At 47.8% G+C, this 24,604-nt stretch overlaps 1 protein-coding gene and 1 long non-coding RNA gene across 8 annotated transcripts in view; one reads left to right on the top strand and one right to left on the bottom strand.

Moving 5' to 3' along the window:
- The window catches only part of PSD3 (pleckstrin and Sec7 domain containing 3), a 107,887-nt gene extending 93,245 nt beyond the window's left edge, over nt 1–14,642 (bottom strand). The window contains exons 1-3 of one of the 7 annotated variants that reach the window (XM_038169872.2): nt 14,515–14,642; nt 14,288–14,392; nt 1,391–1,499 (exon numbers count right to left, since the gene is read on the bottom strand). In XM_038169872.2, the coding sequence (XP_038025800.1) occupies nt 1,391–1,394 (4 nt within the window). In that variant the 5' untranslated portion in view covers nt 1,395–1,499; nt 14,288–14,392; nt 14,515–14,642. Of the gene's footprint in view, nt 1–1,390; nt 1,500–4,174; nt 4,277–7,625; nt 7,825–13,854; nt 14,081–14,287; nt 14,393–14,514 lie in introns of those variants that run through there. The other 6 variants (XM_072031615.1, XM_038169869.2, XM_038169868.2 and 3 more) reach the window with 6 other exon arrangements.
- A 3,292-nt stretch (nt 14,643–17,934) lies between these two features.
- On the top strand, nt 17,935–24,586 carry LOC113840322 (uncharacterized). The gene is made up of 3 exons (XR_003493123.2): nt 17,935–18,062; nt 19,762–19,866; nt 21,919–24,586. It is a non-coding gene; the product is annotated as an uncharacterized lncRNA (long non-coding RNA).
- The last annotated feature ends 18 nt before the right edge of the window (nt 24,587–24,604 follow it).

The following is a 24,604-nucleotide window of genomic DNA, read 5'->3' as shown; positions in this document are numbered from 1 at the left end:
AGTCACTCCCTTTCCACTGCCTGTTAGCCCCTGCTGGTAGCTTCCGATTAATAAAGGTACAGAAGGAGATTCAGAAACAAGGCAAGAAGCAACACAGGAAAAATATGGCAAAGTACACACTTAAGCCAGTAAAGCCGCCCTTTATTTTAACTCTAAGTACCAATGCAGCACAGAATGCTCATCACATTTGATAATTGTTTTGGTTAGTAATGACAATAGATTCACTTGGATTTATTAGACACAGCATGCTTTATTTAATGCCAATCTCCGGAAATGTATTAATGCCTGCTGACAGTGCTCTCACATTGTCTCTCCCGAAACAAGAAATGAGGTCATTGTGATTCATGTAAGAATGCGATATACATTTCTGTGGCAATTTGTAAGTTTTTAAAATTCCTAAACAAGAGCATCTGTGTGGTTTGTTTTTTTCCCCCTGCTCTGCAACCAGGATTTCCCAAGTGGAAGACCTAACTTTAGGAAATCCAGGAGAAACTGTTACTCACTTTCCAGAACTCACTTCTGCTTGTTCTTTTTTTTTTTCTTTCTTTTTTTTTTTTTTTTTTTCTCTTGACTGAAGTGGAAGACCATACACAGCTTGTTCCTGTACAAAGTGCTGCCCTTCTCTGGCAGGAAGGGAATCTTCTTTAATTAAAAGTGACATTCCAGAAAGTTTGCAATTTAGAAAGGATCAAGGCGCAAAGAGAACAGCCTGAGGAAATACTTTTGCAAAGAGGGCAGGGATTGGTAATTAAAATGAAGCAAAAGAAATAGGTATAGTAACTACTTTTTTTTTTTTTCTTCTTCTAAGCTTGGACTGGGAAAAGGTAGAAAACGCCCTCTATTTACAAGAAAAACATAGAAACAAGACTGACCCTTAGGCATAAAATTAGATACTACATCTGGATAACATGAATTACTAAATGCAGAGGAGGGAGCAGTTCAGGTACCACCTCGAATATCTAAATTAAAATCTTATCTACCTCTAGCTGTAGGAACAGCAGCGTGCAGCTCACGAAGGGCATTCCTGGAAGGACTGCCAGGCAGAGCCATGTTTTGGCATGCAGAGTGCAGACACGTGGCTGAGATGGCTCCACTGCAGAGAAGGGCTGAGGTTTCCTCCGCCAGCCCCTTGGCTGAGTGTGAGCAGCACACAAGTCCCCACCATCTCATCGAGGTGGCCCAGGTGAGCCAGAGACAGGTGGGGGGCATAAGATTGCTGTGGCCAAACCATCAGGGTCCTTTGGTCTGGTACTTGCACTGCGTGCCAGCGAAGAGCAGCGTAGCACATTGAGCAACCCCTCGCGGGGTCATTCAGGAGCAGCTTCTGCAATTCCTTCCTGAGGGCCTTCGGAGGATGTTTTTGCACACATTAGTGATAAATAGCACTTACCCATTTCTGAAGGCTTCTCTTCTTCCAAGCCAAATAAAAATTCATATTTGGCCTTGGCAACAGTCTGGGCGTGAGCAGATACATCATTATCCCACACAAGTGCTTCTGCCTGCAGAGTCAAAATAAACAAAGCTTATCTATCTTTTAGCCAAAAAAAATGGCAGCAGGAACACGAAATCCATTCAGGTGGGCTGTCAGGTAGGATTTTCAAAGTGCTAGTTGTTCATTTATCTCTATTAGCATCACCCCATTACCACCACTAAGATCAAGAACAACAGACCTGAGCGAACTCACAGTGCCTTTGAAGGGCTCATCTCTGAGTCTTTGAACCCAAATGTTTCAGTATCAAGCAACGATGACTAGAGCAGCCCACGCCGAGCCCCTTAGCAATCTTAGCCACTGCTAGGCCATGGTACAGAATCACAGAATAGTCAGAGTTGGAAGGGATCCACATGGATCATCAAGTCCAACCACTTGGTCTGCACAGGACCATCAAAAATCAGATATATCTGACAGCATTGTCCAAACGTCTCTTGAACTCCGAATATCAGTATCAGAAACAGTAAATTCAAGTAAGGATGTCACAAAACTGGGACCTATGGGGAAAAAAAAAAAAAAAAGAAAAGGATGTTTTTTTTGAGAGGAGACTGGGGTGAAGAAAGTGAGAAGAGGCTACAATAGGGAGGGTCAGAAAGGTGAAAAAGGATAATAAGGCAAGCAAATACATGGCCAGTGATGTGTTACAATCCCTGTCCTCTGGATCCCAGGCCTGTGCCTGACCACCACCACCTAAGTCAGGATGACAACCCGTCCTGTTTTTATGATCCCACAAGCCAAACCTTGAAATGAGGAGGCTCAGGGTGGTCCTCCTGGCTAGCAGGGGAGCACCTGGGAGGATGGATGGACAGGCACATAAAGCATCTTGGTGTCACACAGGCCTGGTGCCACCAGCACCTACCCACTGCTTCCTACTCATACGAAGCAATTTGAAAGAGAAAGGTCCGGTTTCTCAGGGGAAAGAGAGGCTGCACGACAAACATTAAAATTACTTTTCTGAACAGGTGAGGACAAATCAAATCTCCACAATGAAGCGTACAACAGCAATAAACTGTAGCGCAAATAGTGTCTGCAGTCAGCTTTAAGTTGCTATCCAGCTGGGCAAGACAGAGCCTGTAATTCTTCTGTCTGAAGTGACAGATGAAATAAATTATTAGCTCTATAAATTCTTCGGTGACCTTTGTATTCACATCCTATGTCTTAGGCAGCCAGTTCTTACAGCATATCAAGTCATTTCATGGTTCACACTGGCAAAGGCCCTAGCTTACAAAAATACTTTAAAAAAAAAAGTCAGATGGAACATTCTGCCCCCCAGGACAATAATAACTTTCATGCACTTCCAACAAATACCTTAGGGTAAGCGTCAGCTACAAACAGAAATTCAAAGTACAGGAGACACATAATTCACAGGAACACACGGTCAAGGCTCTTTAATCAGAGATGGATGGAATCACTAATCTATACGTTCCCCCAAGGCCAGCTCTACAACAACTACATTTTCTTCTAAGACCACACTGACAAATAACCATCTTACCCCATGCCCTAGAACTGCTCCAGGCTCTCCTGGACTTCTTTCCCCATTATTTCTCCCACACCTCTGTGTTGAACCAGTTCTGCAGAATTGAGTCCAGCTCACATGTGTAATAACTGAGCAGTTATCCATGAAGTTCTTGGATGTATTTATCATTCACTGGCCTAACTATTTGTCACTAGGGCTCCAACAGCTACTTTGATGGACCTCCTAACACTAGCCAGACAAATCCTTCAGGAGAACCATGAAGTAATAGAGCAAAGACTTTCTAGCACAAAGACAAATTATATCATGTCCACGAAGATGTGTTCATTCACAGGATTTGGGGCAGGAATAACTGGGGAAGGAAGGGGTACACACAGAGCACACAGAAGAAGATTCAGTCTGAGATAACCTGGTCAAAAGCAGCTTATGGAGCCAGATGAAAATTCAGCCTGCACAGCTGATGCAATGGGATGGGATGGCTAAACTTCTGGCTGCTGCCAAATCCCACCTACGCATGAATGAAATAGTAAATAAAATGCACAGAGCAGTCCAGTTGCTCAACAATCAGAAATTTCTGATCTACGCACCTCTGAGATACAGCACCTCAATCCCTCAGCACTGCTCTGCAAGACTTGACAGACATCTGCTGCACTGAGCCTCCTTGTCAGCAAACACATTTTCCAAATGCCTGTACTTGCCTATGTCTGATCATAAAGCATTGAAAAAGATTTCAGTTCACAACACCCTCCGCATCACCCAGTATTAGGATGAAATGAATGATCTTTCAGTTTACAGGGCAGCATTTATCAGTTTGGTGCCTTGGCAGGGACCTTCATCTTGGCACCTGAAAGAGGCAACTTCATTTTCAGAAGTGCTCAGCGCTGCTGATGAGAACTCCATGTAGCGGCTGGTGTGTGGAAACAACTGAGCCTAACATCTGTCTAGGCTGTCAGAGCAATATGAGGATGCATAAAGGTAAAGCAGGTCACAGCCTCCAGAGCCAGGCTTGAGGATAAGGTCACAGTATTTCATCCAAACAAAAAAATATTAAAAAGAGAAAAGGGAGGGAGAGAAGGTGAATGCTATCAGGCATGAACTGCTTTTAAGAGCATTGCTTCACTGTGGTCCTTCCTTAGAGACAGAGGGAAGAAGAGTTATAAAACAAAGAGAGAAAATTTGCTCTCCTTTTCTTACCTCAATCTGCCACTCACCCAAATCTTGCTGAAGTCATTATGCCCCTGAAACTGGGAGCTCAGAGGAGGGCAGGACAAACATTCCCGGAGCTTTCCAGGCTGCATTAGCAAGGATTAAAAGAAAGCAAGATTGGAAAGGATAACGAAAAAACCTCCTGCTTAAGCCTTCTCCCTCAGCTCAAGAGCAAAGAAATCTGCATCCGGGTCATCTCATTTCATAATTGCTTCCCTCGGAGGGCTTTAACCACCACTTTTGATGCATCTGGTGTTTGTCACCACCAGAGAGGGTGACGCTCACCCAGAGCATCAATCCCCTTAAATCAGCCCAGCTGTACATTCATTTCTCATGAGCCACACACACACACACACATACCATTTTTCAGTCTGATTAAGATCTGGGCAGAGTGGCAGCAAGCTCCTGCCCATTTGTTCACCCCTCTTGCAGCCCTTTCTGCCTCCTGGGTCATGTTTGCTCAAGCCTGCTCCTCCGGGTCACGGATCTTGGTTGGGACTTGGGGAGGCTGCATTTGCCCCTTGGGAGAATTTCATTTAATGCTCGTGAGTCTGTGTTTGCTTCCACGTGCCAGTCCTCACCCCTCAGACCTCCTGGCACCACACTGGACCTTTCTATTGACCCTGCACAAGGCATTGGCACGAGGTCCCAACTCGCTGGTGTTTCATCCTTTCCCTCAGGGAAAGCAAATTGCTTAGGAAGTGCCCACAGCACTTGTGTTTTAAGGCTGTATCCCGGTAAGCAAAGCTGCTGAACGCGTGTTTCAGCACCAAAGTGAGCAGCAGGAGGATGCTCAGACCTCAGGGTCCCTGCTCCTCTGGCATGAGGTGCCACGTCCAGGTAAGTCAGGCTTGACTGTGAATCACACACCACATCTCTGCACAGCTCTGTTCCCTGAATGCTGACCCGAGCAGCGGGTCAGTAGCTGCAAGGAAAAACCCTTGCCACAGTCTGTCCCTGAAAGGTGGCTTGATCCAGACCCAAAACAAGGGTTGTTTGCCAGCTTTCCTGAAGCACAGTGTCTCTTGCTGGGTGAATTTGATTTCAGTTCCAGTTGTGAGCTCCCCTCAAACTGCCCCAGATATTTAGATGGTGTGGCTGAGTCATCGAAACCTGAAGGAAATGCTTCTCCTTTCTCCACGGAAAGAAAGCACCAAAACATCCTCTCTGAATTTAACTGAGGTTCTGGCCAGGACCTTTTGGGAACAGGCTGTTTTCTTCTTGAGGACTTTTTTTTTTTTCCCATTAAATACCTACATTCCACACAGCATTAAACTGAGGAACACCAAAGTCTGGTTACATTGCCCACAGCTGCTGACACCAGAAATAGGCCAGTCTGAGCAAAAAGACACATCAGCAGGAAGGTGTTTAAGGACCTGAGGGAATGGCATGGAGCTGGGACAGGGAGGGGAGGGTCAGGCTGGGGGTTAGGGAGAGGGTCTGCACCCAGAGGGGGGTCGGGCACTGGGACAGGATCCCCAGGGCAATGGGCACAGCACCAAGCTTGACAGAGCTCAAGAAGCATTTGGACAATGCTCTCGGGCATGATTTTGTGGGTGGTGCTGTATGGAGCCAGGAGTTTGACCTGATGATGCTTGAGGGTCCCTTCCAGTTCAGGATATGCTGTGTTTCTGTGACCTCTCATGAAGGGCTGTGAGCCAGGACAGAGAAGTGAAAGTGCCCTTGGGGGAACCGCTGTAATCTTTCTTAATAAAACACTTTCACCCTACCCCCAGAAAAAAAAAATAAATAAATGATAATCTAATTCTGGGCTTACAGGAGGACCCAAAAGGAACTGGGCAGTTGGCTCAGGGGTTTCCACAACTAAGTCACACCACGAGGGCGCCTTGGGGGAGCCCTGTTTTTGCCCTCTCACAGCTGCATATCCCCTCCTTCCAGAGCTGACCACCTTCCCCTCGGCTGTACAGCTGCTGGGAAACAAGTATATTACAAGTCAGCTGTGGAAGACTTCACTCAGACCATTTCTAACTCCAGGACTGTCCTATCCTCACCTCTTCATCATCATCCCTTGCAGCAAAAAGCCAAATGCCTCTCAGCAGCCTATCATACACCCCGATCGGGTGAGTTTTAGCTCTCAGGAGGAGTTTAAACATCTACCTTGATGTTCTCTTCCGCAGCCCAGAAGTTTCCTCAGAGACTAGCTGAAATACAGGAATTGGTAGAGGAGCTAGCTTCAAAAAATACATGAGAAAACACATAAGGGAGAGGCAAGAGTGATGGATGGAAGGTTTCCAGAGATCTGCAGCCTTCTTAGCAAGTTGCCAGAAGAGCAAAAGGGAGACCATCTGAGCCAGGCTGCCATGCCGTGGTCAGTTCTTCATGGAGACACGCAGTGAGAGCTTGGCCTCTGCTGTCACGGATGGACAAAGCTCCCAGGGGCCCGGTACCACTAATGGTCAGCCCTTGATTTTAAGCACAGTTATCATTCCTGTGTGGGTGTGAACTTAGCAAGTCTTCGTGCTTTTGACAGGTTGTGCTAATTGTTCTGAAAAGACTATTTCTGTTGAGCTTTTCTTAAGTCCCTTTCCCAAGTAACAGGATGAGATGGGGAAAGCTGGAGTTAAAATAAACCTGCTAGCTGGTGGAAGCCAATGCACTGACAGCAGGGAGAGCTGAGAGAGCTGGTGCTCACAAACAGACCGCTAAGAAGGTTTGTAGTTTTTATTTTTGTATGACCTCGTACACCATGTTCGTGTTTTCCTCACACGCCCTCCCACATGCTAATATACATGTTTGCAATTTTTAAATTAAAGCATTAGTAAAATAGATGAAAGCTGAAAAGAACAGGAGTTTTGCATGGCTAAACCTCACCTGGGGCTGCCAAAGTCAATGCTAGCAAAGGTTCTGGAAGAGAAGAAAACTCAGCTCGTGGTTTAAAATAATTTCTACCTATCAGGAGTTACAGGGAGATACCTGCAAAGAGACAGGAGGTAGGGGAGGAAGGAAAGGACTGGTGTGAGGGCACTCCCTATAACCATTCTCCAGCAAAAAAGCTTGAATTATACCAAGGGATCACAGATGCAGCTTCCCAACTAAAGGAAAGAGATGGCTGAGAGATATATAGCAGAGATGCATGCAGTCACTGCAGGTCTGGAAAAGCCTGTGAGAAGCAACCCATTGCCTCCTTTAATATATCAGCCAGAAGACATCAGAAGAAGGTTTTAGGAGTCAGCATCAAACCAAGCAGAAGGAGATGGTTCCTCACGCAGCCTGCAGTCAAACCAGAGAGCTCCCTACAAAGCAATGTCATGGAAACCAGGAAGGCTGAAAAGGAAGGCAAACAACCTCAAGGGGTATAAATCCTACACGCAGGTAGAAAGCATGAAACTCCACGCTGAGCTCCTCCCAGGCTCCTGTAGACACCCATGACCACCTCTACAGGCTGCTGGGCTGAGCTGACCATGGGTCTAACCCAGAAGAGCCGCCTGCTCTTACCTGCTGACCAGGCTCTGGCATCTCCCTGCACGAGGCAGCCCTCGGGCTCTGCAGCCGGGCAGGCGGCTCCACTGCTCCGTCCCCACCGCAGGGCTCCCCGTGGCACACCTCCTGCACACCTTCGCTCGCCCCAGGAATTTGCCACAAGGAACTGGGGCTCTGCAGGCTTTTCATCGCGCTCAGGACGCTGACGAATTTGTTTACCAGGAACAGCCTCCTGGGAAGCGTTCGGGGCAGAAGAGAGCAGAACTAACAGGGCGCAGATACCATCGAGGCTATTCTCCCTACTCAAAGGCACACTGCACAAAAGTTCAGTGTCTGATGAGAGGCTCGATTCAGAAACTAGCCACAAGAGTCTCCTCTTAGAAAAAGCCATGGGAACAGTGACTAAACACGCATTCTTTACCAGCAGAATCAAACAGCTGCAGGTAAACTTTGTTTTCAGTCTGCTAGTCTTGTTCTACACCTGTACTTCATTTTTTTTCCCCCCTTAAAGAAATGTTTGCTTTGTTGTTTGGCCGAAGCTGCTAGGAAAACAGTCAGCTGCTATACTGAATTAAATGCTTTTTATTATGCAAAGGCTGACACTGTCTGAGCTGTAACTGCATGAATGTGTACAGCATTTTAATTCGAAGTCTTTATGATTACACTTTACCTTTAAAGGTCACTCAGCATTCTCTATTTGCCAAGTCAGTGATTTTTGATGTGTGCTGTATGGACCTCTGGATGTCTATGCATTATTTCTAAGGCAAGCACAGAGCTCAAGTCAAAGCAAGCCCATCGAGAGGCAGACTGCAGCTCACTGCATGAAAAACCACCTTCTTAAATATAAAGCAGATAGAGTAGAAAGATCCAAAATATTAAAAGTCACAATACAAATGTTTTTCTCTTAGTTATCTCAGACAGCACTGGGATGGAGTCCTGATGTAGGAAAAATATCACAAAGCCAGCAATTTTTTACTCAGAGAATTCAGCAGTGGTATGTACCAGACATCTTGCATTTACTTTTTTTTGTCCAATCTGTTCCAAGTATATTTAGCAAACTGACAGACTGCTTCTCTTCAGCAGGTATTGCACTTCCATGATATTTAGGTACCTCAGAAGGCAGAACAATGTTTAGACAGCTACAGGTCTGCCCCACATGGATTTCAGCTCCACAGAAGCTAAAATCTGGTGCCTCAGGAGGCTACCAGAAGTTACATCTGTATCTTTAAGCAACTCTTTTTTTTTCAAAACCCAAGCCAACATCTGCTGAGACTTGAGAACTTGCAAAGCTCATCCCTTCCCACATGCTGTACATTCCTTATGTTGAGCTAAAAACACTGTTTTTATGGATGGATGTAGAGAAAGAGAAGAGTTATCAGGAGAGTTCATCTACCTTTTCCACATCAGCATTACCAACATGGTTGGTCTAAGACAGTAGCTCAAAGTGACTATAGTATTCTTTGCAGTTCAGGGAACTGAACAGTGGGGGGAAAAAAAAAAAAAAAAAACCACTGCACAACAGCAACTGGAAAAACTTCTGCAAAGGTGTAAAAACCTGCATTTCCTCTGAGGCAAAGACAAGCTGTAGAGCGACAACACAGCAAAAGGGCATGCAAAGATGTGTATAGATCTGCCTCTAACCTAGAAACAGCTCTTTGACCCTGCATGATTATTTCATATCGTGTATTTAAATTAATTTTACAATATTCACCTCCATTGTTCTTTCTAAACCTTGCCTAGATTTACCTGAAGTTATTCAGATCAGCAACCTGACTGAAGTTTGAGCTGATCTGTCCTCCCCTGGCAGAACAGAGGCAGAAGCTAGAAGTCACACCAACTAAGTTTATGTAAGCCTCCTGCTGTGCAGATACCGGGGGCCTGAAAAGATGTTTTTTGCAAGAGCAGACTGTTTGCCTGCTAAGAAAGCGTGAGTTAGGGAGTGCCAGCACTGGCACCCTCTGGCAGCCGTGGCCCCAGAGATGGCCAGGAGCCACCAGGCAGTTCCAACCATGGCAGGAAGGCAGAAGAGAAGACACCAGGAGTTATATATTCCCTGCAAGCAGCACAAAGTTGGCCAGCTGGCACACGTGTCCCACTGGTGGAGAAGCTAATACACACTTCTTCCTTCTTTTTTGTTGTTGTTTTGTTTTCATGAGGCCACGGAGACTCCACACACAAGCGAGCTGATGAAAACCAGAACTCACTGGTGCTAGAATTTGTCGTCGTCTGAAGGAAGTTCCCTCCTGGTACCACTTCTTCTGTTAGGGCTGAAATGCAGCCATATCCCGGGCTTAAGTGCATCTTGCCATTGCACTTGGCTCTTGCCCAGCCTGGGAGATGCGGTTATTACCCCAGTGACACTTCCTGTTTGAAAGCTGTTGTGAAATAATAATGAGTACAATTTGGAGATAAGCCACCTCTTCCACTGTGGCATTTCACGCTAAGAAAGGAAAGGATGCCGCATTCATCGCTTCCGCAAAAAGGGAGGTCTCGACTGTTTAATCCTTGCCATTTGAGTTGTTTTCTTAGTCCTCCCAAACTACTGTGTCACAGGCTCAAGACAATGCCTTCTTGTTCAGCCCTGATACCAGGCATCAAAAAAACCTGCTGCGGTCACGACGTGAAGCCCTTGGTAAGCGTGACAGCTACCAGTGTGCCTTGGCAGTCTAGCCTCAAAAGCCCACTCCAGGCTGGTCTCCTCAGGCTAATGACACTGTTCGTGGCACTGCACTGACAATCTTTTTCTACAGTGCACAGTTAGGAAAGCAAGTCACAGCAAACCCTGTGTGCTTCCAGCAGCTGGAGCTGATGGCTGAGGCGCCGGCTGGAGGTGCAGAGCTCCTGCTCTGACAGACAGCTTGATCCTGTGCCCCGGCAGGTTTGTTTGCTTACAGCATCCAGGAAGTACAGTCAATTCAGGAGCAATTCAAGCTTCAAGGGCTAGATAATACCTGAGCTATTCTCACTCCTCGTTCAACCCCATGGCAACCCAGCCTCACCCGGACTCAGCTTCACTCCACCCTGCTTTTACGCCCCATCCACGACCCACCGTGCTTGCCTGAGACACAGAGCACGAACACCCAGATGCGTGAGCATCCCAGGGGCCTGTGGTCTCTGGCAGGAGCTGGCGTGACAGCAAGAGAAGTCCCAGAGCAAGGAGGGGGCGTGCTCACAAAAAGCATCTGGAAACGCGCTGCAAGAGCGTACTTCAAATGGTGTAATCCTGAGAGGAACAGGACGCATAGGGCTGGTCTGAAAGTGTCAGGCAGGCACTTACCACTGGGCTGAAATAGCTTTTTCATCCCACAGAAACGTGCTGTTTCAACGCCCCCGCCCAGCTTCATCTCAGAGCAAACAGGAAAAAACGACTGGAAATAACCTCTGCTGCCGTGGGTGCCAGAGCACAGAAATCCCCTCAGAAGGAGATGCAGACTCTGAAGACACAAATTGCTCAAGATCTGCCTCGGTCCACCTGTGTCCCTGCTGCTCCGCATGCTGACGGCCTGGAGGAGCTCTCTGACCACAGATACCCCTCTCAGCCAAACCTCCAGAGGAAGGACCCCTGGCTGTACATCCCCCTGCAACAGGGCAGCCACCCATGCCACCGAGCAGATCTGGGCAAGAGAGCAAGATGGGACGGAAAATCCCCCCTCTGCCATGATTCAGGAGCAGCTTTCCACCACGTTGACGAAGCAGCCCTTCGTGGGGAACAGGGCTGCATGTCGCTGAGCCCCAAGACTTCTCCCACCTCTTCAGGCCAGGCCTGCAAGCGTGGTGCTGACAAAGGCCTCCAGCTGCTGCAGCCCGGAGATCCCAGCAGCCACATGTGTTTCACCAGCCGTAGAGCTGACACAGGGTGGGATGCTCTGGCTGCCTCAAACTTTGAGCCTTGGCAACAGCTTGTTGGTCTTGCCCCACCTTGCCCACAGCAGCATGGCAAGATTGCTACCAGGTGCCCGTGTCCCCACCGAGCAGACATCATTTCCAGTCACCATCAGTGCCTCATGCACGAGGACCGCTCACCAGCTGTGGCCAAAGGATCCTTCCCACATGCTGACAGCCACCTGTGGAGCATGGCTCATGCCACCACGGCCACCAGCCCCAACGATGAAGCTCCAAGCAGTTGGGACGTTTGTCCCAAGCACAGCACGTTCGGCATGACAGCTGCTTATCTGCACAGATGCTCTGTGGCACCAGTCCACAATCCTCCAGCAGACACAATCCTCTTCATCCCACAGGAAACAAACTCCAAACTGCCTCTTAAATCCAGGCTTGAAAACCAAAGGCCAAACTCTCCCGGTAACATCGGCAAGAACAGAAAGGATGAGGTGGGGAGGGAAAATGCTCTGAACTGCATCCAGGTCTTTTAGCCACCCAGTTTGACAACAGCAAATAAATTCTTGCTCCCCCAGTTTCATCAGCCTTCCTGGGAGGAGGAAGAAAAAATATCTGTTGTGTTCACTATGATCCTCACTGCTCTTCCCTTCAATCTGATGGCATTAGAAATGGCAAGAGTAATCCACTCAAGCACCAGCAGCACAAGAGGACCTCCTTCACACAGGTACGTTGTGCAAGAATTTTATCTATCAAGCCCTATTTTTTTTTGTGTATCAAGTTCAGAGGAGAGCAATGCACAACATTCTTGAAATTGTTTTTAACATCACCACTACCACAAAGGAATTTCTTACACTCTTTTCTACGGTGAACCAAGGCTAAAACTGAATGGGAGCATTTGCACAGGGATTCCTAGGTGGTTTAACCTCACCATCTCTCCCACCAAAAGCATACTCCCAAAACCAACGACTGTATAGCCAAATTCTCAGCATGTGCAAGCCAACAGGGCTAGGTCAGACCTACAGCTAGTGTTAAACTGGTAACATCTGCTAAAGCACATCAACTAAGGATGTGACTGATGAAAGTGCACTTGGAGTAGAAAGAGGTTCCTTTCTGCTAGCTAAACCAGAAAGGCCTGGATGATTATCAGCAGCCTACTACAACTGCTTCAAAAACCGTGTACACAACCAGCAGTTCCATTAGAAATATGGCATTTGATTTTCTCTCTCTGTTTTAATGGTCCTATGCACAGACAGAATTAAAGTGTGACTGAAGCTGCAGAAGCAGAAGTAATTGCAGTTACCTACTACACACCCAAATCACTTCAATAACACATAGATGTGCTCTGCCTGACAATATACTAACTGGCACCCTGTGGGAGCCATGTAATTGTTGTTTATGGCACGGAAACACTGCGTCTATGTGAGAAGTTAGCATCTTCTGCAAGTTTGTGTGAAGTTCAAGCTCATTACATCTCTATGTTTATGTTCCCATTGAGAAGCTTGGCTTCGGAGCACGGCAGAAGGGCTTACGATAACACCCTAGTAGTGCAGGAGTGTCCCTGTGCAAGTTTAATGTTGTAAAACTTTACACCTTTGGTGAATTCACCTCAATCCTACTCCTCCCCAGAAAGCACAATTGCTATTAACTCAGCCAAAGACGCTGATTTTTGCACTACATCTCATTTAATTCAAGAATTTGGCATGATTAACAGAGCCTGTCAGTGCAGCAAGGGTGCTGATTTGTTACACTGACACGGAGACAGAAGCAAAACCAACCACACAAGATGCAGGTGGGGGGTCCCAGCCCGGGGATGGGGGCTCTCTGGTGATGCTGGTGCTTCTGGGGAGCTACCAGCAGTGAGCGCCTTAGTGGGCTCCGAGTGTTTGCCCCTTAGGGGTATGCACAAAGAGAGAGAGAGAGAAATAATGAAAAAGGAAACATTAAAAAGAAGAGAGGGAAAAGGAGTGAGGGAGAAAAGAGGAGAGGGGAAAGAGGAGGGAAAAGGGGGAAGAGGGAAGAACAGGGGGAAAGAAGGGGGAAAAGGGGAAAGAAAAAAGTGAAAAGCAAAAGGGAAAAGAAAAAAGGAGAAGCTAAAAGAAAAAAAAGGAGAAGCTAAAAAAAAAAAAACCAAGGAAAGCTGCAGAAAAAAAAAAAGCTACAAAAAATAAAAGCTAGATGAAAGGGAAAGGTAAAAAAGGAAGGAGAAAAGAGAAACGGAAAAAAAAAAAAAAAAAAAAAAAAAAAAAAAAAAAGGAGATACGGGAGAAGAGGAGAAGAAGAAGAAGAAAAAAAAAGTGTTAAGAAAGAAAAAGGGAAAGTAAAGGCAGGCGAGGAGGTGCCCCCGGCTGGGCGCGCCGCCCGCCCGGCTCCCGCCCGGCTCCCGCACGCCGGCACCCGCCGCCCTTACCGCACCGCCGCCTCCCTCCATCTTCCATCGCCGGCCGCGGCGGATCGCAGCCGCCCTCCCGCGAGGCCGGGCCGTGCCGTGCCGTGCCGTGCCGGGCTGTGCCGGGCCGGGCCGTGCCGGGCCGGGCCGGGCCGTGGCGCCCTGCCGGCCCCGCAGCGCCGGCGGCGGAGCCGGGCAGCGCGGCCGCGGGCGGCCCCAGCCTGGTGGGCCCGGGCCGGGCCGGGCGAGGCGGGGCGGGGTGTGGGCGGGCCGGGCCGGGCCGGGCCGGGAAGGGGAAAGGGAAGAAGGGGAAGGGGGGGTTGGACGTGAAGGAAGGGGAAGAGGAACGGAGTGCACCACGTGCTCGTCAAAAAGAGATTGAATCCAAAAAAAAAATAGAAATAATAACAAATGAGGAGAGGTTTCGGGACTGCCGAGGAGCAGGGCTGCCTACCCATGAGGACGGCGCTTGGGAGCGGTGGTCCCCAAAGCCCGCGAGGCGTCAGGACGTGCAGAGCTCTGCTACGCTCCTAAATCCCTTCAGTGCTTCTCGCAGTCGCTGGAAAAAAAAATAAAATAAATTTTAAAAAAATGCCCTTTTTCAGCCCAGGGGCTTCTCCCCGCAGCCTGGCTCCAGAAAGCGAAAGAGCACAGATGTCTGCAGAGCAGCCCTGTCTGCACCTCCGCAGCCGATCTGTGTTTCGCAGGTCGCTGGAAGTTCTCCCCGAGCTTCGGGTTTCCGAGCAGAGCACGCCGTCAGGTGCCGGGGTTTCTCTCAACCTGTCCCCTTCTGCGAGAGACGGTTTCCCCGTCAGAAGCTGCAGTCAGAAAACACCCCAGGGTGTCACGGCGCCCCTCGCAGCAGCTACGCCAAGTGGCTGGCAGGCTGGCGGGAGGAGGATGTTAGCTGCCTTCCCCACGTGCTGCCAGCTTGTGCTTTGCTCAGTAGCCCTCAAACGCGTTAATTTATTTGGCTGCAAGAAGAGAGGCTTTCTGCTGGGCACCCAGGTGTGATCGAGGTGATACCAGGCTGGAAACCCGATGGGAAGTCACTGCCATTTCAGAGCTGCAGTTTTGCCAGGGTTCCTCCGCAGCCAGTGGCACTTTGTCGCCCGAGGACAAGGCACGAGCTGCGGGCAGGACAGCAGCAAAGGGGCCATCCGCTCCTGGGGACACACAGCCAGGAGAAACCTCCCACACACAGCAAAGGGTGCAGCGTGATCCCACCACCCATCACAGCTTGCCTCCACGGCCTTGGTGCAGGCATCCCTCGGGGCGACATCCCCTGCAGGTGGGCCACGGTTGCATTTGGGCTGAGGATAGTTGGGCTGAGGATAGATGAAGTCCTTCTCTGTACCCGCAGTTTGGTGGCAAGGAACAGGTTTCTGCCAAAGGCCTTTTTGGCCAGCAAACTGACTTGTGCAGATTGCAATAGGGAGTCTCAGGATTCTCTGAACACTTTAATTCTGCTCCTGGCCTTGCACCCTAAAACAAAGCTGTCAGGTGGAAGGCAGCATTGTTCCAGTCGCTTTGCTGTGAGGAAAGGCTTTGGGCAGTCCTGACACTGCAGGTGCGCCACCACAAAGCCACTGAGACAAGGATAATGTGCCCGGCCCCCATGCTCAGGACAACACATCTCTGCGGCCGAGGGGAAAGCACAGTGCTGCCTCATTCCCCATTGCTCCCTGCCAACACCAGGGTGATCTCAGCCTTTCAGTTTCCCAGCACCAGAAACAACAAAGAGAGACAAATCCTGTCCTCGCAGCAGAAAAGTAGGTCCAGGCATAAAGCATGATGCGTCCTGGCCTGGAGCTTTCTCCATCTGGCTGCCCTGCTGGCAGTAAAGCAACGGCGGCAGCACCGGCCAGCCTGGAGCCTCCATCCAGCAGCATCACCCCGTGCTCCTCCCAACAGGGCCATGTCACACAGAGCTCACAGCACTCTTCCTAGCCCAAACACCTCCTCTCTCACTGCTTTCTGCTCCACATTCACCCAACCCAACCACTGCCATGCTTGCTTTCCACCCATGCCACCCCGCAGGAGAACAAGGCTCTGCCCATGCTTCCACCACCTGGTCCCTCAGGTCATGCTGAGCCCTGGCCCGTCCATCTCTGGATGCGCACCACGAAGCGTGGCAGCCCCAGCAGGGCAAGGAGGAGAGCTGAGGGGCTTCACCCTTCTCCCAGCCTCTTCTGAGGAGCCGGGCACTTGTCTGCCCCCATGCTGTTTTGTCCCATCTGCTTCGTGTGCCTCTGAGGCCCCAGGAGCCAGCGCAGGGGCACGGTCTGCGGATTCCCCATCTGTGCCACATCTGAGCTGGCTAACGCAGCGGAAAAAAAAACACCCAGTGTCTGGGTCTCCGAGGAGGTGATTTGCGCCGTCTGCCTCCTCCCAGGCAAGGCTGAGGTAATGTTGGTGCCGGCCAGGAGGCAGCTGGAAGAAAAGACACTTTTTTGGTGGGGGATGTAGGGGCTGGTACCACTCTACTGCATGCAACTGCTTGCCGCCCAGACCTGGGCGCATAGGTGGCAGCTGTGGCTGCTGCACTTCGATTTGCCTTTTTTTTCCTATTTGTGTTCAGTTGAGAAGAATTTGACATTTTCTCCCTGGGCCTGGCTTCTGGCCTGAGTCACCCAGACGTTTGGGCTGTCAGGAATACGCTCTGTGCCATAAGGCTGGGAGAGGAGAGTGTTTGCTGGCTTTGGGGAGGATGATCCACAAGCCTCCGCCACGCTGGCATCTAAGTGAGTTTGCTTCACTGCTAGGGAGGGTGATGGGATTTGGCACCACCCTCCCCGAGGTTTGCACAAGGGAAGGCGATATTTCTTGCACCATCAATCATCACTTCTTGCACCAGGGCCATATTAAATCCCAAAACATTACTATGAACAGGCACTCATCAGGGAAATGGGACGTTTATAGTGTTTTTATGAAGGAAAATATGTTTTTTTGTCCAAAAGCTTGATGTAAGTTTTCAGTTAGCTACATCAAAAAATGATTGCAGCAAAAGCTGGCACAAAAAAAAAAAAAAAAAGAAAAAAAAAAGCAGTTATGAGTGCTGTCATATCTACAGAGTGCTCTGAATTGCTTAAGGATTTAAGTTCAACCAAATGGCATGTATTTTAACACAGAGCAATCTAGGGGGAAAAACAAGAGGGAGAGAGGGAGAGAGGCAGAAATCCAGCAACCAACCTTTGTGGAGGTGGCAAACAGTCAACTCAGCATGAATTTGCAGCCTGGTTTAGTGGGTAAGCTGCTGCAAATCCCACAGCAAGGGGCACTGACACCACCCCCAGGTCCCCATGCCGCCAGCTACCAGTGGCAGCAGGAGCAGCGCGGGTGAGCTGGAGACATGCAAAATGTGAGGGCAGGCGACCCGGCTGCCAGACCAGGACACAGGAAGCTGGAGGTGAGGCCAGGAGCTGTGGGACACGATGGGTGGCAGCATGAGAAGCTGATGAAAGCACCAGGAGGGATGGCTGGATCGCACAGGGGGAGTCGTGCCAAACTGCACAAGGAGATGCTGGGTGGGACGGTGGGGCTGGCATTGCTGTGACAGTGCCTGTTCTGGGCCTGCTGGCACTGTCCTCCTCCCATGGCTGCCCAACACAAACATTGATCTTATGGGTCAAAAATTCACTGCCGAAAATACCTTCTCTCACAACCCTACCCCCTCAGAAATAAAAAGAAAAAAAAAAAAGGAGTATTTCACAATAATTGGTCTGTAAAGAATAACCAATGCACAACCTCTGTAATCTTTTGGCTATAAAGGTGCTCTCTTGCTCATTATTCCCCTCTCACGGGGAGATGAGAGGAGTACAGGAAACTCACTTCCAATTTATTCCTCCTCATTCAAAGGGGAAAAAACACATGTAAGCCATCATCCAGGTGCTCGCCAGAAAACAGCTCAGGACATTGCATTTCAAATCAAACAGAGATTGCCTCTTTCCGTGGGGGAAAGAGAAGGCTAGCAATAAAATAATAATAATAATACAAAAAATAATAATAAAAAAAGAAAACGCCACCAGAAACACCATTACCCACAGATGGAAATACTGAGTTAATCATTTATTGGATTTTCTCCTGTGTGTCTGGACTTCTCTGGAAACAGCTGCGAAAACATATTTTTTTTTTCTTGTTTTACTCAGAAGAACAGTCACAACCCTTTCTTTCTGACTTAAGCCTGGAAAAGTAGCTGTAATGGCACAAGGGGAACAGCAGAAACGGAGGTAAGGTCCACACTAGGAAAGAGCTGGGCATGTGAAACCTTTCTATTATTTTTAAGAAAAGACAGACAGTGGTAATAAATCATTACAGTAAAGTCCTGGGTGGCAGCCATGGCCGGTGCACACATGGCAGGTTAGCTGGTGTTGTTGTGGGGAGTGGTACTAAGATCTGTGCCAGCATCATTATGCTTCATCCAGTTCTTTCCTTGCAGATTCTCCAGCAGGGCTGGCTTTTCACTCAAAACGCCTGGAAATTTGTCTTTCAGGGGTTAACTGATTCTTGCCTTGCTTCTTCCCCCATTGACAATTCCCTAGAGTCTCACCATGCCCAGGACTCTGGGAAATGTGATTTTTCCAGATCCTCCATCTCTTCTCTCCAGAGATTTCACTTCCCTCCCTCCTCCATCTGACATGTTCCTTGGGAGGAAAGGAAATGACAGACATTCCCTGCCTGCACAGCCAGATAGTGATATTTGTCCTTTAACTGGCCAAAATTAGAGCTTTTGATGAGAAATCTCATCCATCCTCTTTGGAGATCTCCAATCTGACATTTCTCTCTGAAAAACCTCACAGCACAGGTACCTCCCCTGATGTGCCTGTCCCGGTCCTTCAGAAACGTCCTTGTTAGCCCCAGCAAAACTGGACGACGCAGAAAATCCTGATGAATGCCCTGCTTTGTAAGGTTCATAGTTACCTCCTGGGACTCTGCTGTTATTTCCTCTCTTAATCTTTTCCCTCCCTCACCTCAATCAAATCTCTTTCTGGCCTTCTCTTCAGCAAAAAGGGCTCCAGATCAGCCTGTCAGCACTGGGTCTGTCCCTCCTGAGCAGGCCACTGGTGACAGCTGAGAGCACCCTTCCATTTCCTGGGCCTGCTGGAGAGCTGGGCAGGGAGGAACCTTATTGAGGAATCTTATCAATGTGTATAAACATCTGAAGGGAGTGTGTTAAGAGGAGGGGGCCAGACTCTTTCCAGTGGTGCCCGGTGGTAGGATGAGAAGCAATGGGCACAAAATGAAGTACAGAAATTCTCATCTGAATATGGAGAAAAGCTTCTTTACTTCAAGGGTGACAGAGCACTGGTACGGGTTGCACAGAGAAGTTGTGAAGTCTCCTTCTCTGGAGAATATTCAAAACCCACCTGGACACGATCCTGTGCAAGGTGCTCTGGATGACCCTGCTTGGCAGGGGGGTTTCTGTGATTCCAGCACTGACAATGCATCGCACCAGCCCCACAAGTCAATCTGACACACACAGCTGGACTAACAACCAAGAGAAGAAAGAATGTTTTCCATGAACATCAACCTCATCTTAAAAAGAACTTTGACACTAAGGAAAGTCCAGAAGTGTTCAAAAGTGCACTCAATCCAGCACACACAGGAGGGGACCACACTGCATTTGAGCAGAACAGAAAAGCTCCAGGTGGTCTTTTCCCCTCCAGAACAACATATAGGATTCTGCAGAATGATATCCTTTATAGGAAGACCTTAGCCAGTCTCACATAAATCATTCTGGTCTTGACCTCCAAAAAGAGATGCCAAAAACTGAAACTGTATGGTATGTTATGATCAAGGGAAACTTACATTTCAAGCCAAGGTACTGTGGCTTTGTGTTTTTGGTTTCCTGAAACACCGGGATCCTCCTGTAAAATCCCCCTGTATGGTTTTCCCCAGCTCATGTGTGCCTTCTTTCTTCTGCCACAGATTTTTCAGACTCGACTGGGACTGCACATCAGATGCCAAGCCACCGAGAGTGGAGGGGAAGAGAGGGATGTGCTCAATGGCTTTTTATTTTATTTTTTTGGTAGGGTAAGTATCACCTTTTAACAGTACTAACAGTGTGTGGAAAAACAGAGTCTGAGGAGGATTGCTGCAGCTAAGGCTATGACTTCATTGGTATGCTACAAGCAGCTTTTAGAGTCAGGCAAGCATAAGACACCACCCCACAGTCCTCTGAAAATGGGATCATTATGTCCCACAGCTCTGGGACAGCGATGCAGCAGGCACTACCTGAAATGCTACAGCTGCAGAGTGAATTAATACCATTGAGAATGAAGCTATTAAAATCAACCAAATAAAGCAGCCTCACCATATTGGAAAGGTGACAAGAAGAGATGGGTTGGCCATCTATGTTTCATCTCACTGTCTTTACCACAAGCAGCAGGACTCTGCTTCTAATTGGACATGAGAAATTTGTCCTCATGCAGATATCGCCTCTCATTTTACTTCTTCAGTCCAACAAGCAGAATGGAGCTCTTTAGGCAAGTGAGATGTCAAACAGCCATGTTCAGCTTTCTCCTCTCCTTAGACAGAACAGCCATGGATGTGGGTAACAAACGGCTAGGAATGACCCTGTTCATCCACATCCCTCCTCGGATCTCTCCATACAGTGAACACACACGAGTCACAAACAATGGATGCAAGGTTACAAACAGACAATTAAGCAAATTTCACTTGGACAGAGCAAGCCCAGCAAGTGTGGACAAATTGATACTGATTTTGGTTGGAAGGGAAAGGTTTCTGCAGACGGTTCTCTTGACAGATTTTCTAAACAAAGAAAGACACAGATCCCACAGCAGAGAACAGAAGCCAAAGCCAAAGAAGACCTGAGCCGAAGGTATTATGTGTCCCATGGGAGAGTGACACCAGAGACAGGTCACGGTACCAGGTACAACACCATGACAACAGCCTCCAGTTTGCAGCTCACAGGGCTCTGCTGTCAGCTGGGGGGTATTGTATTTTCTCCTGTCCATAGCCCTTTTCCTGGAGGCAGTCTGCCAAACAAGGGGACTGCAGAGCCTGCTGGGTTAACATCGGCTTTATAGGGTCATATAAAGAGATTAAAAGCCCTAGGGGAACAAGAGCCAACAAGGCCATTCCTGGGAGGATATAGTGAGAAGCGAGGCATAGCTTTGCATCAGATGATGGGAGTGTATGCATAAATCACACACTGAAACTGTATGCAGAAAAGGAGCCACCAGAGGAAGACCTTGGCCTCTCTTCTCAGGCAAATCCCCTACAGTGTTTACTGGTCCTCTCCAAAGCAAGACCCAAGACCTCCTTTCAAACCCTTCTATGCTCTTTCTTCCCTTCCCAGGTGTCAAGCCCAGCATGTATCCCCTAAATTTCTACCCTCTCATGTACCTCACCATTTCCTCACAACACCAGCTCCTCACAACCCTGGCCTTCTACAGCACTCAAACTTGGACCCCAGCACAGGAGCTCTCAACTCCTCTGTACTCTTGTTTCATACCACTGCTGCCTCCTTAAGGAAGGGTCCCAGCCCTACTACCGTACATTTCCCATTTCCCACTCCCTATCTCTCATGCAATCACTTATCTGCTTAATATTGCTCTTTCCCTAGCTAGTTATTAATTTCCACCCTGCCCCTGGCCAGAGGTCAGCACTCCGTCAGTGAGATGGGAACACAGACTTGACATTCAACATCCCTTTCTGCATAAGCAGCAGGAAAGCTGTAGGAAGCTCCCACCCACCCCACTTTTAGTCCTGACCACCATCTGGAAGCTGTGCCAAATGCCAGATCTATCCAGGCCCACTCTGTGCAAACAAAATGCTCTCCCCAAGAAGCATTACTTTCCATTTCAGCTTTTCTTTCTACATTTCCCCCCCAAATGAATTGCTGCCATCACCTTTACTCCTACCCCATCCCCACCCTCCTGTAACTCAGCCTTTATTTTCCACCTGCAACTGGATGAAACAGCTCCTGCCTGTTCCTGGGCTAGCACTTAGGATTACTTTTCATGATTTCCATACATCTTCCTCCACACCCTAGGTGGCTGTACTGAAAGCCAGGCCAGCAGGCTATAAAGCATCTACCTCTTTTTGTCTCCTTACTTTTAGGAAATTCTCACCTGGACTGCAGAAGGCATGAAATGGACTACACAGTGCTCTAGCATACAGATCCAATCTCCTGTGAAGTGGGTTCTATCTCAACAACTGAGGGCGTCGGTGGACATTGTCTGTCATTTCCCGTTCCATTCCATATCACTCACCATCTCCATGTGGATCCAGATGAAACTGATGTGCTGCTCCTGACTCCTTTGAATCCAAAAATCCTTCTTTGCTCCATTTCTGAGAGTTTGATTTTTTCTCCTTTAACATCATACTGAGTCTTTACAGCTCCATAAACCCAACTTTACTACTCCATAACTATCCCAAGTTCAAATCCAATTCCAAATTCAGCCCAAGGGAAAAAGCCACTCACTCCCAAAAACGTGTTCCTATCCTTCAAAATTTTTTCCATTTATATTTCAAATTAGGATACTAGATTTTTGAGAGCTGGTGCAGAAGCAACATGCTGTTTCTTGGATTTCAGACGGACTTGACTCCTTGCCTGAAGAACACATTAGATTCCTGTTTTCTGAGAGAAATAGAAATGAAAAGTTATGCATGGTGATGAAATTATAAGTATCTGAGACAGTTGCAGGAGATACAAACTTGGGTTGAAAGTCTGTTGGAGTCAGGGAAAGCTATCGCTTACTGCATTGGCCTTTGGAGCCTCCTGTGGTTCAAAAAATGTTGGATTTCTACTGGCTATCTTAAAGTTAAATTTTTAGTCTGTTTCTGATCCTGCTAAGGACATTTAACCTTTACTGCTTAGGGCAGTAGTGACAAACAGTCAGCGCTGCTCAGGATCAGGCTGTTGTGCAAGTGTTTTCAAGCGCAAGACAAACAATTGTTAATTATAGTTTTTCATACTGGCAGACTTCTCTGAAGTCCAGGGCACACACTCATGAATTAATCCTCCTACTCCTGGTAAAAAGGCAAACCCTAGCATTCTCACTTCTCAGATGAAACAACTGAGGTAGAGAAGTTAAATGACATGAATGACATGATCAAACCACAGATGCAAGCAAGTGTTAGAGTCAATATGAAAGGCCTGCTCTCTGCATGGCAATAAACCAGATGTCTTTCAGCGTGGCGCCTCTCAGTCAGTCCCTACTAACTACATGCTTCAGTCCCACTGCAGGTAGTTACTTACCTGCATGAAGTTAACCAAGGCACATGAGTGCTTTATAAAACTGGAACCCAAATACCCCAGATCCATACTCACATTTTCAGACATTGGTCAAACACAATGCTGAGGCAAGAGCTCCAGCACATTTACCACAACCATAGCTCCACGAAATTGTCAGACAGCACAACTGTCTCAGGAGCCCACCTTGCTCAAGTGAGCCCTCAAGGGGCCTCCGTTTCCCTGTGTTGCCTGAGTCTGAGCTGTTGGAACTGGATGGAAAAAGAAGAGAACGATCTACTGCAGCACTCAGGTTTGTTTCTACTCCCTCCCTGCTTGAGTAAGCAATGCCTTTCAATCAGTGAGCCCAAATAAATAAACCCAACTCACAACTCGGATTTGAGTTTGAAGGGATTTGCTGAGCTGGATGAGAGCTCTTTATGTCTTTGAGTAGGTCAGTATTTGCTGATGAGCTAGCAGCCCCCTTGGAACCAATAAAAGACTGGTTTCCTATATGTAAAATAAAAAGGTTCACTTTTTCCGAAGAACTCCTCATGCAGCAGTTTTTTAGACACACCTATGAAATGCAGCCATATTTACACTGGAGGATAGCAACAGCCAAGAGAACAATAGAAAACCCTTCTCCTTCTCATAATGGGAAAGTGATTATTGCCAAAATAACTTGCTTAAATGATGGACTAGCTTAATTAATAGCTTTGATCTCAAACAAATGAAAGCAAATACAGCAGGCTTATGATAATCCAAAATATCCATATCATATGGTGGCATGGCAGCAATCCTTCTACCTGCAGGAAATGCAGGGAATCTGTTTTTGAAATGCAACATGAACATTTCAACAGGCAGTCTTTGTACAGAAGCTGTGGGCCTCAAGCTATACAGCAGAACTTGATACAGCCAGAGGATTTGCAGGTACCTCACCAAGGATGTCTTCTGCATATAAAATATTCAAAGACATTAAAAGAAGAATTGTGCTATGTGCAGTAGGGTCACCTGGCAAAAAGAGACACCCAAAGATCCTTTCTTTTTTACATTTGGAAAGCCATGTTTTAAATTAATAAAGGCTGGAAGTTTTCTGGGATCCAAGGGATATTTTACAAGAATAGGGAATACTTGGCATAGACTCCAAAAGTCCCCTTTGGCCAATGTGTGTTCATGGAGATCTGGTAGAGGACACTGGTGGAAGTGAACAGACTGACGTCTTCTGTCCTAACAGCCAGTGCAAGCATGAGTTTTCCTATATGTCAGACCCTGTAAAAGGTGTGGGTGATGGTAATATGGTAACATACATACCACACAACCTGTTGCTTATGACTAATGCATCTGTAGCCACCAAGATCTTCTCTAAAGTTGACAAGACAATCCACTGGTCAAAAACTCCCTGCATGGAGTGGAATCATTCCCAGGAGATGGGACCATGTAATTCAAATGATTTTGCTGTGACTGGCTGAACAAATATGGGGAAAACTCACAATCTTGGGATGGATTGGAGAATGAAAGCCACCCTGAAGAGCAACACAGTGGAATGCTTTCAAATACCAGAGCATATTGCAG

Source organism: Anas platyrhynchos, chromosome Z, assembly GCF_047663525.1.
Source record: "Anas platyrhynchos isolate ZD024472 breed Pekin duck chromosome Z, IASCAAS_PekinDuck_T2T, whole genome shotgun sequence".
In the NCBI taxonomy this organism is placed as follows: domain Eukaryota; kingdom Metazoa; phylum Chordata; class Aves; order Anseriformes; family Anatidae; genus Anas; species Anas platyrhynchos.
Note: the sequence above shows the minus strand (reverse complement) of the source record. Positions and strands in the feature narration are given on the sequence as shown.